General features: G+C 34.2%; 1 protein-coding gene across 3 annotated transcripts in view; it reads right to left on the reverse strand.

The window, feature by feature from the left end:
- Window positions 1-13,220: 13,220 nt before the first annotated feature.
- The window catches only part of LOC149083195 (protein argonaute-2-like), a 32,952-nt gene continuing 27,473 nt past the window's right edge, over window positions 13,221-18,699 (reverse strand). The window contains exons 18-20 of one of the 3 annotated variants that reach the window (XM_089236375.1): window positions 18,468-18,667; window positions 17,568-17,600; window positions 13,221-15,879 (exon numbers count right to left, since the gene is read on the reverse strand). In XM_089236375.1, the coding sequence (XP_089092501.1) occupies window positions 15,771-15,879; window positions 17,568-17,600; window positions 18,468-18,667 (342 nt within the window). In that variant the 3' untranslated portion in view covers window positions 13,221-15,770. The remainder of the gene's footprint in view (window positions 15,880-17,567; window positions 17,601-18,467; window positions 18,668-18,699) is intronic. The other 2 variants (XM_089236376.1, XM_089236377.1) reach the window with 2 other exon arrangements.

Here is an 18,699-nt window from a genome sequence, read left to right on the forward strand (position 1 = left end):
GAAATACGGGACATTGCGATTCCAAATACGGGAAAATACGGGGCATCGCCAATTATCGCCAAAAATGACGCCAAAACCGAGCAAAGTTGCCAAATATTGTTAAAATTACGGTAAAATCACAATGGCGGGAAATGAAACGTTACTGCAAATTGCAGTAGATTAAAATGAATTTCACGAAAAAAACGTTCACCAAGACAAATGTGGGAGATTAATATTCTCATTTATAGTTGTAATTATCATAATATAGTTTATTAGTTGAAGAATAATTTCAATCTTTGACTTCAATAAAGAATAAAAATTCAAGTAAGCGTCGTGTAAAATACGGGAAAAACCGGGACACTTTTGCGAAAAAGTCGGGACGACCAAAAATACAGAAAATACCGGGACTGTCCCGGGAAATACGGGACGTATGGTCACCCTACGTATTAAGTATTAAGGAGTTCTACCAAAAGTAACGTCTCCGTGAAGCAGCAACGAATGAATATAACGCATCTGTAACATGCAAAAAACATTGCAAATTCAATCACTTTGGTGTGGACTTCCGGCCATAAGAATATTTTATATAACGAGATTGCCGATAAAGTAGCACGACTTGCGACAAGAAATAATAACTTAAACTTTCCTTGTTTCACTTTTACGGAAGATATTCTTAATCGTTTTGAAAATTGTTTTAAAAACAACGTTGATCAGCATTTCACTTGTCAAAACGAATATATCTACGCAATCGACTTTTTCAACTGTGTTAAATTATACTCACGATTTTTTCACAGTCGAAAATGTGAAACACTTTTTTATCGTTTACTTATAAAAACAGAGCACCCACCAAAGATTATTTACATAGAATAAATCAGATTTCATCTCCGATCTGTGATCATTGTTCAGATTCTGAGACTTCACTGCATTTCATGTTCATTTGTAAACATTGGATTGAACAACGCCGTCAGTTTGCTATTAGCCTCTCGATTCCCAATGTCAATCGTTTGTCTTGGATGAATTTATTAAAGGCGAATGCTGAACAATTTGTTCATGCTTTTGAAAAATATCTTTATGCATGTAACAGATTTTAATTTGCGTTGAATTTTGATTTTTTCTGTTTCTGTATTCACATCAGATGTGAAATGAGATATTTCCTATGTTATGTATACCGCAGTTATTTATTTTTTAGAATGTGAGAAGCATTTGAATGGAAAAGAAAATTCGTAATTCTTGTTTGTGTGTGTGTTTTTTTGTTTTTTAGGCTCTCTGAAATTTTATATTTTGCTTTCTCTATGTGTATTTTTTGGTCAGAATTTCCAAGTGTGATTTTCCCCCATCCCTATCATGTAAGATTTGTGCAAATTCTACCATCTTTAATGTGAATTTTGCATTCATGTATTCACATTACGTATATGTACTCACATATTTACATGTATATTACGTAGTGTAAATTTTTGTTTTAAAGCGGTCCTACAGCCTTGTAAGTATAAAGGACGTAAAATAAAGTGTCATGTCATGTCATGAATGTAACTCACTTGATGTCTTTTCAGGGGCCGTTCAAGTATTACGTAAGCAAATTTTAGCCATTTTTGACCCCCTTGTCAGAAAAAGTAAGCAAAACTCTGACCCCCCCCCCCTTGTCAGCAAAATTTCGTCAGCGCTGCCCCCTACCTCCTAACACCATGGAGGTCTTATCTATACCTCCCCATAATACCTCCAACACATATTGGTGGGATCAGAAGCGGGGGGAGGGGGGAGCTCGTGTGCCTCCTCTCCCCCCCCCCCCCAGACGAAAAAAAAATATTTTTTTTAATGTAAAAAACATTTTTAAAAATTAAAATTTCGAAAAATATACCTTTGTATGTTATTACAATCAATTTATGTTAATTTCAATGCCATTTGAAGGGTAAGAACTCAAAATTTCTCTTTAAGAAATTCATGCAGCCCATCATTTAAGCCAGCGGCTCTCAACCTTTTTGATTTGTGGAGCCCTTTTAGTAAACAAATTCTATGGCGGAGCCCCATGGGAAATTTTTTTAATTACTGATCAAAGTTACTGATTTATTTTTACTATTTAAATAAATATTTAATAATTATTAATATTTAATAATTATAAAATATTTATAATTATTTTTTTTAATTTTACCGTTTTTCCCTCGAGCGGCCGCGGATCCCCTGGAGAGTGCACAAGGAGCCACAAAGGCTCCGCGGAGCACCGGTTGAGAACCGCTGCTTTTAGCCATATGTGGTAAAACCTTCACCCGCGGACCAAATGTGGCCCTGAAAGTTATCTGATGTGGCTTGCCCCCCCAAACCTAATTTTGTAAAAATGAACTAAGCGGCACATTTACAAATCGCTTAAATGACCCGAGGCACATTTTCGGATCACTGAAGAATAAGGCGTCAAAGATCACTTTCACATTCGAAGATCACTTAAGTAACCCGCGACACAGTTCCAGAACACAAACGATCCGTGGCACATATAAAAATCCCTTAAGGGCCTCACAAAAATGGGAACCGGTTGAAATTTTCAAAAATTTGCCAGGTAGGGCCTCAGAAATATCACTTGGCCCGGGAACTCATGATGCTGTTAAGATGGCCCTGACCATGCCCCCCCCCCCCCCACATCCTGCAGCGGGGTCTCCCAGGCTGGGATCAGAGACGGCCTAACCCTTTCAGCGACAATGCCGAGATATCTCGTTGAACTTGATCTGCTTTATTTCAGCCACCCCGAACTATTCCGTCTTGTAAAAAAAAAGTTGAAGGTATTTTTACCGTAAATCACGTTTTTTATTCTGCCCCCCCCCCCCCCTCCCCATCCAACCAATCAAATGCCAGTGGGCGGTGTCAGATATTGTTCAAGGTTAGATAAGAGACAAATCGAGAAATAAAAACTGTTATAAAAGGACAGGAAAATTTTTATAGCCCACAGTGTCAGCTAAACCATGAATCCGCCTCTGGTCATGTGAATGCTTAGTATTCAAAATCTTAAATTTTTTTTTTTTTGTCTAACTAAAGACTAAGCTGCCGCCTCTTACAACCTGCCGCCCGGGTACACCGCACCCCTTGCACCCTCGCTTAAGCCGCCCCTGATGATTTTCATTGCTAAGGAAAGCAATCAGATACAATCAGGCTGTAATCAGATAACTACAAAAGTTTCATAAAGGAACTATTATCAAACTTTTATAGTGTAGTCCTAAGAAGAAATAATGTTTTGAAAAGCCACAGTTTTGTCGGTAATTACGATTTTAGTCTTGATGCATTTTCTCTTCACGTTATACGGTACTTATTTTCGTTCAAATCGAGCAAAACTCCGGTTTATCGCCATGGGCAATTTACTAATTAATGAGTTCTGTCGAAAGTGCGCATTTGTACTGTACATGAGGTATTCTTAGATTACACTTTATCATTCAACAACACCAAAGTAAAGCATATTTAATTTTTCTTCTTTTTTTGAAGAAAAGCAACAGAGCAACTCGAATAATTTAGTACAATGATGTGTGATGCGGTCAACTTGTGTCACTCCAGCGTAGTCAATGCATAAGAAATGGATTTATGAATTAAAAAAATGATTTTACTTAAGTTGCAGAACTATAGTAATCCCTTGAAACTACAGCAGAACCTCTCGATAACGGACCCCCATGGGACCACAGCTTCTGTCCGCTATTGGGGAGGTACTATATGCAGTAGAACCTCGTTTATACGACATTTGGCTTTGGTCGCAATTGGTTCCTATACATTTTAATCACTGTAAAAGTAATACACCGGTGGTCATGCATAATCACCAATCGGGTTGATAAAGGTTTGATTAAATTTCACTACATTTATCACTTTTACTGGCGATTATGCATAATTCCCAAATAAAAAATTTGAAAGTCTGATAGAAAAATTTATAACCTTTCTTCTTTTAATTAAACCAATTAATTCTTTTTACCCGTACACATGGTACGTGCACCACACATATTTTGCTATAAAAATTAAATTAAACTTAAATAAATGTGAAGAAGATAAATACACACACACACATTCATAACAACGTATTGACGTACAATATTGACTTTCTTCACACGTTATCCAACATATGCAAACAAAACCAACATTACAATTCGGAATCAGCTGAATTAACTGAACATAACTGAATAGTTATGTTCAGTTAATCAAGTAATTAATTGATGGATTATTTACTAATACCCGCGAGCTTGGGATTATACATAATCACAGTTGACGTGGGTATTCCACGGAACTGGGGATCAGAAAAGTGTCTGTTAAGAGAAGTTCCACTGTATAAAGAACTAGATATATTTTTTAAAAGTGAATGATACAGTGAAACCTCCCAGCAACGGCCACTATCGGGACCGAGAAAATGTGGCCGTTATTGGGAGATTGCCGTTGTTAAGAGATTCAACATTTCTGAAGAGAAAATTAAAATTTTTGATTCCATGTAAAATTGTAATAATTCACACTATTAATCACTCAAAAGAAGCAGTTTCGCAATACCTGATATTTTAATCTGCAATCGAAATACATAAACTTAGCATGAAAATCCTGCACACCCGTTAGCAACTACATGTGAATCCCAAGCCGTGGATCACATGTTGGAAATCTCTGAAGTAGCAATGGTGGCTCTAGGGCTGTGTGGCCGCACAATTCGCCGCTATAAGAACGGCGCCAAACCAGTGATGGAGGGCAAATAATTTCAGAAAAAAATTAGAACGAAACGTTTTTTGCTTGAAATTGAAACTGAATTTAATACATTTATTCTAGCTGGGAATTTTCGTGGTCAGTTTTACTGATGCGCACGGCTTATTCGCAAAAGGGGCACCGAAAGTCTTTAGCCAAGCTTGTGACGTAGAGAAGAATCCATATTTACATTCATGGTTCGTGGGATTCAAGAAAACTCCCCAGAACAAATATCGGTCTATTTTTCTTATATGCATCGTTTTTATGGCCAAAAGTGGCCGTTATTCAGAAATCCCTGTTCGGAGGTCAACCTTAACGTTAATCCAACGGGATGCGTTCGTTTCAAGAAAATGTGGCTGTTGTTCGGAGGTGATCGTTATGGGAGGTTTTACTGTAATATACGGGGTAGCTGGGAATTTCTGGATCGGAGAAGACTGAATCGATTGCATGGTTAATATTATTTTATGGTTATCCAACTCATAAGTAGGAACGGCTAATTATTTTACATTATCTGGGTTTCGTATCTCTATAAGCGAACTCAATATTTCATTTTTTAATCAATTCCAAAAATTGTGTGGGGGAAAACTATATTAAACTTCATTTCTAAAGTAAAATCGGCAATTTTAACATTGATTTCTATGGGGGATGTCCTGTGTCAATCGAAACGTGAGAAATCACGTTTCTGGTGGTGGTGGGTGGGGGGGTGTTGTGCTGAACCTCCAGATTTCCCCTCCTTGAGATTCCCTCTTTCTATGTTGCAGCCTTGGTAATAGAAGAGAGCCGTGCTAAAATTCTCTGAAACAGCAATATGAATTCTGCAAATAATCAGAAAGGCAAGTTGATGGCTTTCTCTCAGCATCTCACCAAATACCTTCTTTTAAAATTGAATATAAATGTGTGTGCTATATATTAGTTTCTAAATAAAAACACAGCTACCTGACACAAAAAACATTTATTCACAGGCATCAAATACAATTTTCTAGCAGCAAGAAGTTTGACCAACAAACTGTCTGTCTGTCTAGCACCCGATCGGTAAAATGAGTGCTCAAGTGCTACCTTATAGCTGCTCGTTTAAAAACAAAGGTTTGCACCTGTTTGATCCATCACAGTTTTGCACATTTTTGTAAAAACCAAAAGAAATAAAAATGATATGTACAAATGATTAATTAGTAGTAGAAATCTGAATCGTGCATAATCTATTAAATCGGCGAGGGTATTGTAATAATATCGATTTCCTCTATGGATACAATTATTAAAGAATTTATTTTTTTCCTTCCGCAACAACTACGAACCCCAACACCAAAAATGCATAAATAAAGCATAAATAAAACATATACTGTATATATTATCCGTCTTGTCCAAAATCATACATGAAAAACACTTTCCAGAGTACTTTTTTGATATGAAATACACAATTCTTTCTATAAATAAAGAAGGAAAAAAAAATATTTGGTAACAAATCGATGATTTGGCCACAAATTTATATTAGTTTTCTGATAGAAACAAATATTTTGGCATCATAAAAATTGCAAAGCATCTAACCAGGTTCTTCAAAGTGCAAATACAAGCAGCTTTATAAATCATCTTCACACAAACTACAAACATTCAGGTGCAAATATAAAAATTCTTTCCAAAACGCCACCGATACTTACAATTGTTGATTCGACTCAACAAATTTCTCATCGCATTTCTTCACTTTTTGTGCTTTAAATAAAGGGCCCACAAATGGAAGCATTCTCGATAGCACTAAATTTCAGACACCATGTACAGAAGGCAAAGAAAATGAGAAACACAAACAATGTCCACAGCATTCAACAGAAAAAAAAAAAAAAGAGAAAAATGAGCACCCGCACACATGTTGCCAATGAAACAACAGTAACGAGACTATCTTACTAATAAAATGAGGACAACAAGATTTCATTTCAAATGAAATTTGTAATATCTCATACACAAATAATTCTGTGATGAATTTTAAGCATCGGTTTTGATTATTTTGAATGGAAAAAGTAAAAAAACAAAGTGCTCAAAATTTTCGCTAGAAAGCATGCAGACACAAGATATTGAAGTATCACCGGGATAGCACATACATCATTATAATTGATGTATTTTGATTGAAATACGAAGAGTAATTTAAGAATATAACTATTGGATACCTATATACACAGAAAATATCTTTATTCATTCAACATAAACTTCACCAATTAATCATTTCTCTTTCCTTAGTATTTCTTAAACTTTACATTGTAGTTTGGAACCCCAGCATTCAAAGTCCCCCATATCTCGGGCAACTCTTGAGATTGATACAAATTATAATTTTTAGCTATGAAATTCATTAATTTTATGTCAGTCTTGTTTCAACAGGATTACGCTCGCCTACAGAGTCTTGCATACCACAGTTCAAGTTGCATTGTTCTATATGAATCCCATTTTATGCACAAAGAAAATTTCTTCAAAATGCTGCATACGGGTTGCCACAAAGATTTAAAAAAAAAAGTTAAACTTCTGCATGAAGTTATGAATCCTCCCCCACCCCCCATTCAGTTTACTGGATTATGAATATATCCTAAATGGAAAATATACAAGAGAGGAGCCAAAAAAACACAAACTGACTACATATCATTTTTATGCCATCATCATGCTTTGCCATTTTTTTCTCGAAGTCGCATGCAAGGAATCTGGGACAGGATTTAAGCTACGGTTGCATTTTTTGCAAAATGCAAAAGTAGTAGCCACTTTCACAAATCTGCATACAGGAGGTACGAAACGAGTAGACATCCAACCATCAATCATTAGCATTATAGCATTTTGCTAAAGCTTTTCCCCTCATTATCGTTTTTTTTGCAAAAGGAATTTTTTACCTAGCTTAAACCCTGATCTGGATGTAAAACTTTCAACATCACATAAATCAACTGGAATGGGCAATTAGATAAATGCATAAAACAGTATAGTATTAGATAAAATTTGAGGAAAATATATTTAAAATAAAATGTTTATTATATTACAAGATAGAACTTTCATTTCCCCTGGAAAATGATTATTCTAATTAGCCAATATTACAAAACAAAATGATTGGTAATATTGTTCTTATACAAAACTTGACAATAAGATAATGAAAGATTAGAACTAATGTAACGTGTTCAGTTTTTGAAAGCGTGCGCAAAGCTTGTGCCACTGTTTATTAACAGCAGGAGAAGGAATACAAAAGAAATGAGGAATAGGTGGGTACATAAAATGACCAGATATAATGAGATCATATCCTGTATTTGAAAAAGAAAACCATGCAGAGGCATAGGAAAATGCACAGAAAAAATGAGTTCAAGATTTCTGAATTTTATACAAAGAAATAGGAAATTGGGCAGAGAATACATTTGTTTAAAAGAATTCAGTGCCAATGCTATATGAATTTATTCCTCAATAGGACACCCAGGGCCATATTCACCGACATGGTTTAAACTGTAGTCACAATTTTTGGATAAGGAGATCAACATAGATTGGTTAAAAACCTGAATTTAACCAATCAGTGTCGATCTCTTATCAAAAAATTGTGACTACAGTTTAAACCATGTCGGTGAATACTGCCCTCAGACAACAAAAATTTAGTTCAAATATAGAAATAGAGGGATTAAAAAAATTTGCTCTTCTATTTCATAATTATGAAATAAATAATTCCAAAAAAAACAAATAATAGAGCACAACGTGTTCTATTGAGCATTGACAAAAAGGATTACTATTGATTTTTATGGTAGAATGTTTTTTTCCAACGTAAATTATAATTTAGATTAACCAATAGCAACATAACTGTTTACCAGATAATTTGAGTGACACAATAAAAAAAATTAAATGCACGCTATATATAGCATTATGGAAGAGGTATATAACGGCTAATGTTAAGACAAGAATTTTCAAGCTAAACTTGTACCATCTTCATAATTCACGAACAGGACACAACAAGTTAAAGAAAATACTTTCCTGAATTTTCAAGATCAAAGACTTTTTAAATTTTAAACATAATATGTGGAGTAAAATCATTTATCTGAGGCCGAGGGGAAAAAAGACAAAACATTGAGAATACTTTTGAGCAAAATAAACTTTTTTACTCGTCAAATCTAAGCAATATTTTTTAGTTATGCATCATTAGATATGTATTGGAAGAAAGATCAAGCTAAAATAACTCTCATTAGCCCTGTTCACATGTGCAAATATTGCCATAGCAATGGGAGTACATCCACTTGACTTTTTTCCTTCTTAAGGAATGAAATGGAGAGCAGTCATTGGCGAAAATTCTTGAAACAGGTTTTAAACCTGCTTTTTCTATTTCCCATGTGGGCGGGGCTACTGAATCTAATTATATTAAAAAAAATGAAACAAAACCAATGCACTTTCAGAGGATGTATCGATTGTTCAGGGTTAAAACTTTAGTTTCACCTCAAATAACTCGTAAACCGTAGCTATAGAGAAACCTACTTTCCATTAGAAAAAGTATTTAAATAACATGTCCATCTATTTTACCAAGATACAAAATTTTATTTTTAAACGGTTTCCCTGTTCTGTAACTTCCCATTAGAAAGTTGTTGCCTTGTCTCTCCTGGAAAACATTAAATAAAAATAAATTTAAGCGCAGTATTAGCATATGAAGCAACTGCAAGTTTATGAGGTTCTTTTCCCAATTTTAACAATTTTTGAATGCGAGTACCTTAATGAATATTTCACTTAAAAATATGATTTTTTTTTATTGGGCTCAGGAAAGACAGGGCAACAACTTTCTAATTGGGGGGGATGGTATAAAAAAATTTCATATCCCTGTATATATACAGGGCTATCAAATCGCTGTACATATACTTAGCTCTAAGATGTGCAAGCACATTACTTAAATAATTTATTAAATTAAAAGTATGTTTCCATAGTCAATGGTTTAAGAGTTATTTGAGGTAAAGCGCAAATTCAGGTTTTCACCCTGCATAAGACCATAGCATTAAACCAAAAATAGTCCCCACTATTGAAGATACTAATAAATTCCTTATCTTTGTATAACACTGAACAATACTTAATTGCTATCAACCAAACAAAACTTATCTAAAAACAAATTGAATTAGGTTTCTATTCCTTCTCCCACTGAAGAAAAAACATATCATGATCCACTGTATCATGTCATTGATGGATCTGATTCAGAATACAATAATTATTACAAATGTGTGCGATTAATGTTGCCAGTGAATATCTGCTTGACTAATCAAGTGTACATACCTTGTTTTTTTGTTTTTAAAAAGTTCAATCAACACTACATGAAATAGGATTTTATGATGTAGAAGAAAAGCAGCAGATATTTTGGCTAACTTAGAAGTAATCCCAATTTTATGAATTCTTTATTAAACTGAAGACCTTGTAGGCCAGTTTTTTAAAAGCTCATGCATCACATTGGCTGAGAATAAAAACATGAGCTAACTTGTGACCAACGAACAATGTATTATAAAAAAATTATGTTGCTGACAAACTTTCTTCCCTAGAATTGTTAAGCATGAGCAATTAGAAATTAAACTTTTTTTCAAAGATCAAGTCCTGCATCTTACAGCTATACCTCAGATAAATTAATCTTTAACTCATATCCAAATATTGGATGGAGTATTCAACACAGAAACTGAATATAACCTATTGAATAGAGTAGTGTTTTTTCGAAGTTGGCATTAGCACGAGCTGGGAATATTTGAGTGACAATAAAAGAAATTAAAGTGAAAAATCTGTTAAACTATAACTGGGGAGCCGCAGATGAGCCATAAATTGGGTAAGGGAGCTGTGGGTGACAAAAGTTTGAGAACCACTGGCCTGATGTCTGATTGATATAAATAGCTATTTTCTCAAAATCGTAAACAGGCCATGGAAAAGAACACCAAGGGCCACATGTGCTGCACCAGCTAGAATCCATTGCCTAATGAATGGATTGTGGTGTGAAATCCTCCCAAAGTGTGCGTTGTGGATCCTAAGGTTGTTGCCAACCTTTGTCAAAGGGATTGCAGCCAGTGGGTGACAATGACATATTCCTGTTCAGTGCTTCGAAGTGGTTTAAACTATTCTAAAGAGCTGTCAATAAACTTTTGCCGTCCAGGGCGGCAAAAGTCTGAGAAACACTGGAATAGAGGATCATCTTTGGATAGATATGATTCGTGCAAAGTGTGAGGGCAAAAAAATATATATATATACATAATAGTAATTGATGCATAAAATTGTATTTTGGTTATATTACTCACATATAAGAAACCAGAACTGGCAGAATTTTCTCATGAATTTCCTGCAGATATCAATACAATTAAGTAAAATTAGTACACATACAAAGACACCTATGCCCAATTCCACACTTTCTTATTGAATAAAAACTGTATTCAATCAAAGTAACAAATTTTATTTAAAGAGGGAAAGGAAAAAAAATTGTGACAATCTCGGTTGTATATAAAGTGTCTAAAATAATATACATATATTTTTTCCCTTCACACATATTTCTTTGTGACAAAAGACTAACATATACCTAATATATGGAAACTCAAGGGGTGAAGAGAAGACAGTAGAAAAAGAACAGCAGAAAGATGTAACAAAACAATTACTATTATCCTACTTCTGTTATCACATATATTACGGGTAATGCTAATACTGAAAACTAGAAGCTTCAACATTCAGTTTGACAAATGTTATGCAGGTCAAAAAAATTACACGAAGGTCTTTGGTAAATTAGTGGCACTTGAGAACCTGAAAGTATAAAATTCTATATTCATAGAGCTAAAGAATATATAAAATTATACAGCTCTATTTCTGTAAAAAATTGAAAACCCATAGAGAAATTCACAGTCTGGACATCCACTATAGACTAACTGACATGAAGGACTGAAAGTCAGACACACGTAATAGCAGCATGAATAAACAAAACATCAACAAACAAGAAATTTGAATCAAATCGTCAAAGTCAAGGCAAGTATAAAACAAATAATATATATTTATAGAAGCTGCAAAGAGCAACATATGATATGCACATCACAAAGCTCGAAAATACTCATTCCACAGTAATGACAAGCAAATTAATATAATTATAGACATTTTTACATCATCGAAGAAAAACTGATCAATTGAATTAAGGCACAATAAATAAAATAAGAATAACAAAGAAAAATTATCATTTTTTTAAAATTAATGCAACAAACTTACTTAATTCAACAATTGGACTAAATAATTGAGAGAAATGATACATCTGATTCAATTATGAATTTTTTGATAGAAAGATCAAGGAATTTTGTCACAATGTTGTTTCATTAAATGGTTTTACACTATGCAGCAGCATGTATCATCTGTATCAACAGTTACACACTTCAATTGGATCTTTAATCATAGATTAACAAGATAATTCAAGGGGGGGGGTACAATAAGATTTTTCATTAATATATGAACATACTTGCATAAATAAATGGTTATCATTTAAAATAACGCTTATGAAATCTTCCAGCCAAACTTTGGGTCTGTTTTCCAGACCCTTCACAAAATACAAATTAATGAAACCATAAGTTTGACATTTAATTTCTTAAGTGATAAATTAACTAGATTATTTCGCTTGACAAAATTATTTTTTAAAAGATTAATAACCCTTTCACAAAAATAAGGAAAATTTTCACAAAAACAGGACCCTATAAAAAAAATTTAGATAGACCCCTGCTAAGTATATGTCAAAGATTTAAAATATAAATGGAACATAATCATTAATTATTCATCCATTTCCAAAGCAGAAATTTCATCATTTAAAATTTGTTACAGCTTTGGAGGAGCAAAATTTGTTTTTTGAACCTTCCACAGCCTGATACATGACATTACACTACAACAAAGCCATAGAAATGGGGCAAAAAAAGCAAACTGTAAAGTGCAAAAATAAAAAGACAATAGAAACAAGATGATTTTATTCATGATATAATAGTATGTTCAAAAAGCTCCTGAGCTTGATTTATTTTTCAAGAAAATTCACGATACAGTCAATGCTCAATTTTATGAACTTTCAATTTACGACCTGTACGTTTTCAAGAACTAATTTTCTGGTCCCAAACAATATAATTATTCCCTCAAACATCTTTCACAAACTTTCAATTTGTTAGTTTTTCCATGTCCATATAGGATCATAAAAATGAGCATCTGCTTTAGTTAAACTGCCATTTCCTTCAAAGTAGCTACCCTGTGCACTATAAACGCCCCACTATTTTATAGTGCACAGGGTAAAAGAAACACTGAAACACTACATCAAAGGAAGCACAGAAGTTATTTTACACATTTTTTTTCCACCATTTTATTTTTTAAATTAACGCCTTAACTTACAGGGGTGAGATAACTTGTATCTTTGTAAATGAGAGAAATAAAAATTCAAGCTCTCTCTCCCCCTTCTTTCAAGACCCTTCATTGGTAACTCTGGAAATGGAAATTTTTTCCCCTTTACCTCAGTGAAGTTTGCCAATACGCATCTAGATGCATGATTCATGCATCAAAATTCAATTTTACTCCTCAAAATTTTGAAGAGTGAAAATACTTTGTCTTTTTTTTTTTTAAAATACCCCTATTTTTTTGGAATACCCCTTCACATTTCGGAGAGGCGTGAAATTGCTCTTTAATATATTTTAGGATAACACTATCTCAGCATTATTATTATTTTAATTTTCTCCCTCATTTAATAAAACAACTGTATTATTGTAAAATCCCCTTTTTGAGGACAACGGTGAACAAAAAAAATTGTCTACAAAAGAACGATGACCATAAATGAGAGGGATATTAAAATTAAAAAAAAAGGGGTAATTGTTTGGCCACCAGGAGAGATTTTACTATACATAATAATTTTATTGATTTGACCAGTAGGTCCTTCAGATTTTACTATACATACATAGGGAGAGGGTGGCTGGGAGGGAGAAAAAGAATGGAAAATCTGCTCCTTTTATATTCTTTTCCATTCATTTCCTATATGTTAACAATAAAAATCACTGAAATTTATATCAGCTAGTCCAACTGCGTCCAAATGTTTTGCAGGATGCCTGTACGTATAGGGGTTAAAGCTTTGGAACTTTTTGAACATTTTTATAATAAAAACAAGAATAAATAACGTTGAAGAAAAATGAAAAATCACACACTTTGAGTACAACACAAAGGCTTTTGTATCAAATCATCCCATTTTCACAAAGCGAACGACACAAAAGATATGTGTTAAAAACATATGCTACACAAAGAAAAAATTTTTTTGGTAAAAAAAATTAATCACAAAATTGAATTATTGTTCATCAATTAGTCAATTCTGAAAATTGGAATCAGCAGGGGATGAGATGGTAAAGAAGTGAAGTTACAATAGTTTGTTTGCCTAAAAAACATTTTACATTTATTAATGGTTGTGAAAGATTGATTAAAAGTGCAATTCCTTTGAAAACTAATATCAGATGTATATACTGTTTAGACAACTAATTAATTACAGGGTATCAAAACTGATATAACCACCAGCTATATAATCACAAAAAGCACCAATATAGTTACTTCAATATAATCTATTAGAACTAAGATGCATAAGCAGGGAAGAAAAAACCCATAACTTATGTAAACATTAAAGAAAAAATTTCTTCCCCACTAAATCATGGGCGAAAAAGTGGAGAACATCGCCAAGAGTAAAAAATTCTTAAAACATATTTTTCAGTGAAAGTGGTATTTATTTTACATATCTTGACAGGCAGGCAAAAAAACTTTTTAAACCAATAGCATGAGGCAAATAGTTAAAAATGTAAATAATGTATAATGTGCACCATGTTTATAACTTGGAAGTCTGAGCAAATTAACTGATTGAACAATAAATATAAAAAAACATATATATTATATTATTTTAGTGACAAAACACAAAAAATTCATAATTTCAAGAAAAATGTAGACATCTTGAAATATCTTTCCATACAGGAGCTAAATTTCAAATGTCAATAAAATCACACATATTCGTCCAGATACGAACTACACATATATTTGCAGTGAAAGATTATTCAAATTTCAAATTAACTTAAAATCAAACACATCCAAAACATTTATGAAAAGTTTAGACATTTTAGGCTTTTGCTAGATTTCATTCTTTAAATATTTGTAAGTTGTGACACATTCAGTGGTCATGAGATAAGGATCACAATACATTTATTGCCGTAATGTTATGTTTTGGCACAAGAAAAAGAATTTTTCTGCAAAGTTTCCATAATATTAAAAACTGAATGATTACATAATGCAGGGAAAGGGAAAGAACAAAGAAAGAATAACCTCTATCCAATCACACCCAAGCAGGAGAATTTGACACTCGAAATTATGTCTGGAAGTAAAATATGCATGAATTTGTATCAAAGAAATAAAGATTGGAGAAAAGAAAAAAAAAAAAAACATTTTTCTTTATAAAGCCTAACACTACTGGAATGGATAAATGGAAATGACATACAGAGCAATCAAAGCTCAACCTTGTAAGTGGCACATACTCAAATAGTAACACACAACTCTAACAATTACTACAATGTTATCAACATATATACCATGCAATTAGTAAAACCTATAAGACAACAAGCAAACATAAATATGACACCAGACGCAAATAACAGGCAACATATTTTATATAACAGTAAATACCTTTTTTTTCTTGATGACATATATGCGCTCTCCAAGTGAGATGAATCAAAGACCCTCTTTAAATTAAACAATGAAATGCTAATACATGAATACATTGCCCCACAATTCCTTTGGTAACAACTATAAGCTTTTTTTTTTGTCAATTTTTTAACACTAGGGTATAAAAAAATTATTTCCTTCAATTCATAGGAACAACTAATACGCAAGTGTATAAAAACAAAAAATGATTTTATGATTTAAGTATGCCCGATAAATAACAGAATTCTGATGCAATCGAGTCCACAAACCTGAAGGCTACCACCAAGCTCACAAGCCTTTCTTGTGAGCTCAAAGTAACTTATCTTTGTAAGAATATAACAAAAAGTACAGATGGAATTTTCAACTTTTCATAGATTTCCCAGCAAAGTACTGGACCGTATCATATACATGTAACCAAAAATACTTGAGATGGAACAATGTTGTATTTTCAACTACGCAAAGTACATCACTTTGTTTGTATCTGTATGAACAGTCACTGCCCTTGCCATGGCAATGGGATTTCGATCTTCACCGTTTGTAGACTGGAGACTTCCATCACCACTAAACATTAAAACAGTTTAAAGGAAAAATGTTAAAAGCTTAACTATCACGCCATAAACTAATATTTCATTCTAGCAATGCATACTTAAATTTATTTAAGTATAAATGTACAGCAGCATGTACAATAATATTGTGAGATGCATAAATAAAATGAACATATACAATGTCAGATTAAACTTTAATATATGTCATGAATAAACAAAAATTTAGTTTATTTTTAAAATTTTTATATTAAATGAATCAGAAAACTGATCTATTTATCACTCACAAAACAAAAAGAAAAAATGTTTCCTCAGCGATATTTTTCGTACAAATCTAAATATATATATTTTTAGTATAATAAGTACGCAAATAAAGAGATATGGAACCAATCAGAGTACGGCGCTGCGGTCCGCAACGCCTATATAACACAACAAGTGTCTGGCATAGTTGTTAGATCGGTTATTGCTGCTACAATCGCAGGTTATCGAGGTTTAAGTGAGTTTGAACATGGTGTTATAGTTGGCGCATGAGAGATGGGACATAACATCTCCGAGGTAGCGATGGAATTTGGATTTTCATGTACGACCATTTCACGAGTGTACCGTGAATATCGGGAATCCAGTAAAAAAATTAAATCTACGACATCGCTGCGGCCTGAAAAAGAGCATGCAAGAACAGGACCAACGACGACTGACGAGAATCATTAAACGTGACAGACGTGCAACCCTTCCGCAAATTGCTGCAGATTTCAATGCTGGGCCATTAACAAGTGTCAGCGTGCAAACCATTCAATGAAACATCATCGATATATGGGCTTTCGGAGCCGAAGGCCCACTCGTGTACCCTTGATGACTACACGACACAAAGCTTTACGCCTCGCCTGGGCTCGACAACACCAACATCGGACTGTTGAGGACTGGAAACACGTTGCCTGGTCTGACGAGTCTCGGTTCCAATTGCTTCGAGCTGATGGATGTGTACGGGTATGGAGACAACCTCATGAATCCATGGACCCTACATGTCAACAGGGGACTGTTCAAGCTGGCGGAGGCTCTGTGATGGTATGGGGCGTGTGCAGTTGGCGCGATATGGGACCCCTGATACGTCTAGATACAACTCTGACAGGTGACAGGTACGTAAGCATTTACTGTACTGTACCCATTCATGTCCATTGTGCATTCCAACGGACTTGGACAATTTCAGCAGGACAATGCGACACCCAACACGTCCAGAATTGCTACAAAGTGGCTCCAGGTGCACTCTTCTGACTTTAGACACTTCTGCTGGCCACCTCAATCCCCAGACATGAACATTATTGAACATATCTGGGATGCCGTGCAACGTGCTGTTCAGAAGAGATCTCCACCCCCTCTTACTCCTACGGATCTATGGACAGCCCTGCAGGATTCATGGTGTCAATAGCCTCCAGCACTACTTCAGACATTAGTCGAGTCCATGACACATCGTGTTGCGGCACTTCTGCGGGCTCACGGGGGCCCTACACGATATTATGCAGGTGTACCAGTTTTTTTGGCTCTTCAGTGTTTATAGCGAACATTGATACCACATGTCATAGTTTGACTAATTTGTGGGTTATGATATTTTTAATACACGATCAACAGAAACTACTTAGGACTCAATATGTTAAAGCAGGAAGGGGGGGGGGGTGGCTGTTTAAAATTTTGTAATAATACACAAGCACTTACTTGAGACTTTGGCTTCCTCCTCCAAGATCTTGCCTAAAAAAACAGAATACCGGTTACAGTCGATTCAAAATAAAAAAAATCAACAGCTTATACATTTTGATACAGTGAAAACTGTATGAAATAGAACATCAACAGACTGAAATAATATTCTGTTTTAGACATTTCTGTTTTATAAAGGTGCAAATAAAAGCACTAATCATTGAACTGACTGTATTTTGATTCCGTTTAAGACAGGTTTCTGTCTCGTAGAGTGTCTGCCTTGGACAGGTTTCACTGTAATAAATTTTGCTTCAGGAAAGGGGGGGGGGAGCCTAAAACAAAGTGCTTGAAACTTGTTTTGTTCCTTTTTCATGAAATAAAGTTTCCACCTATTTGCGAACCCATAGAACTATGTTATACCTGAAGCTTCTATTACCCCTTTGATACAATACATTGCCCACTTGAGAAACACTAATGTAAAAAAAAAAATTTACACGCACTACTTTTAAAAGATTTTAATCCCTTTTAACTGTGCAGAAAAGGATTTTATTACCCCCATATAAATGCTGAAAAAAAATCTTGTTCCAGCACCTTCCATACATCTGTCCATATTAGTAACAATTGGTTGTCTAAGCAGAGGAAATAAAGAGCTTGCGAGGATAGTTAGATATTAGTTTGCAAGCTACCCAGTTTCTCTAAATCTGGCAGGAGGAAAAAAAATTAAAGCTCTGTCCCTTCTGGGATGTAAGCCTTTTATTCTTGGATATTATTAGCATTCATACCCAAGAACATGGACTTTTAGGATGGTAATCTAACCAATCAGCTGCCAAGCACCAAGCTTTCAGTTAATTTTATATAAAATAAGTGAAAAATACATCAAAATAATGACATAAGATTCCATAAACAAGCAATTGTAATCACCTTTCATGATCTTTTTCAACCAGGTGGTACCTAGCTCTGAATGCAACAAGGTGAGCATAATAAGCTGGTGCTGGAATGGATACAGATCTTGTGCAACGGACGTAAGTGTGGCAAAGCTGATAGGTTAAGCACTGAAGCTCATCAGCAGTAAACTGATTGTCATCCCACAGAACATGATAATGAGAAGGGCGACTTGTACCCTAAAAAATATAAGGTGATTAATTAGACTGGT

This window comes from Pholcus phalangioides, unplaced genomic scaffold, assembly GCF_987345545.1.
Source record: "Pholcus phalangioides strain wild (caught in Gottingen) unplaced genomic scaffold, Ppha-v1.0 ptg000009l_1, whole genome shotgun sequence".
NCBI lineage: Eukaryota > Metazoa > Arthropoda > Arachnida > Araneae > Pholcidae > Pholcus > Pholcus phalangioides.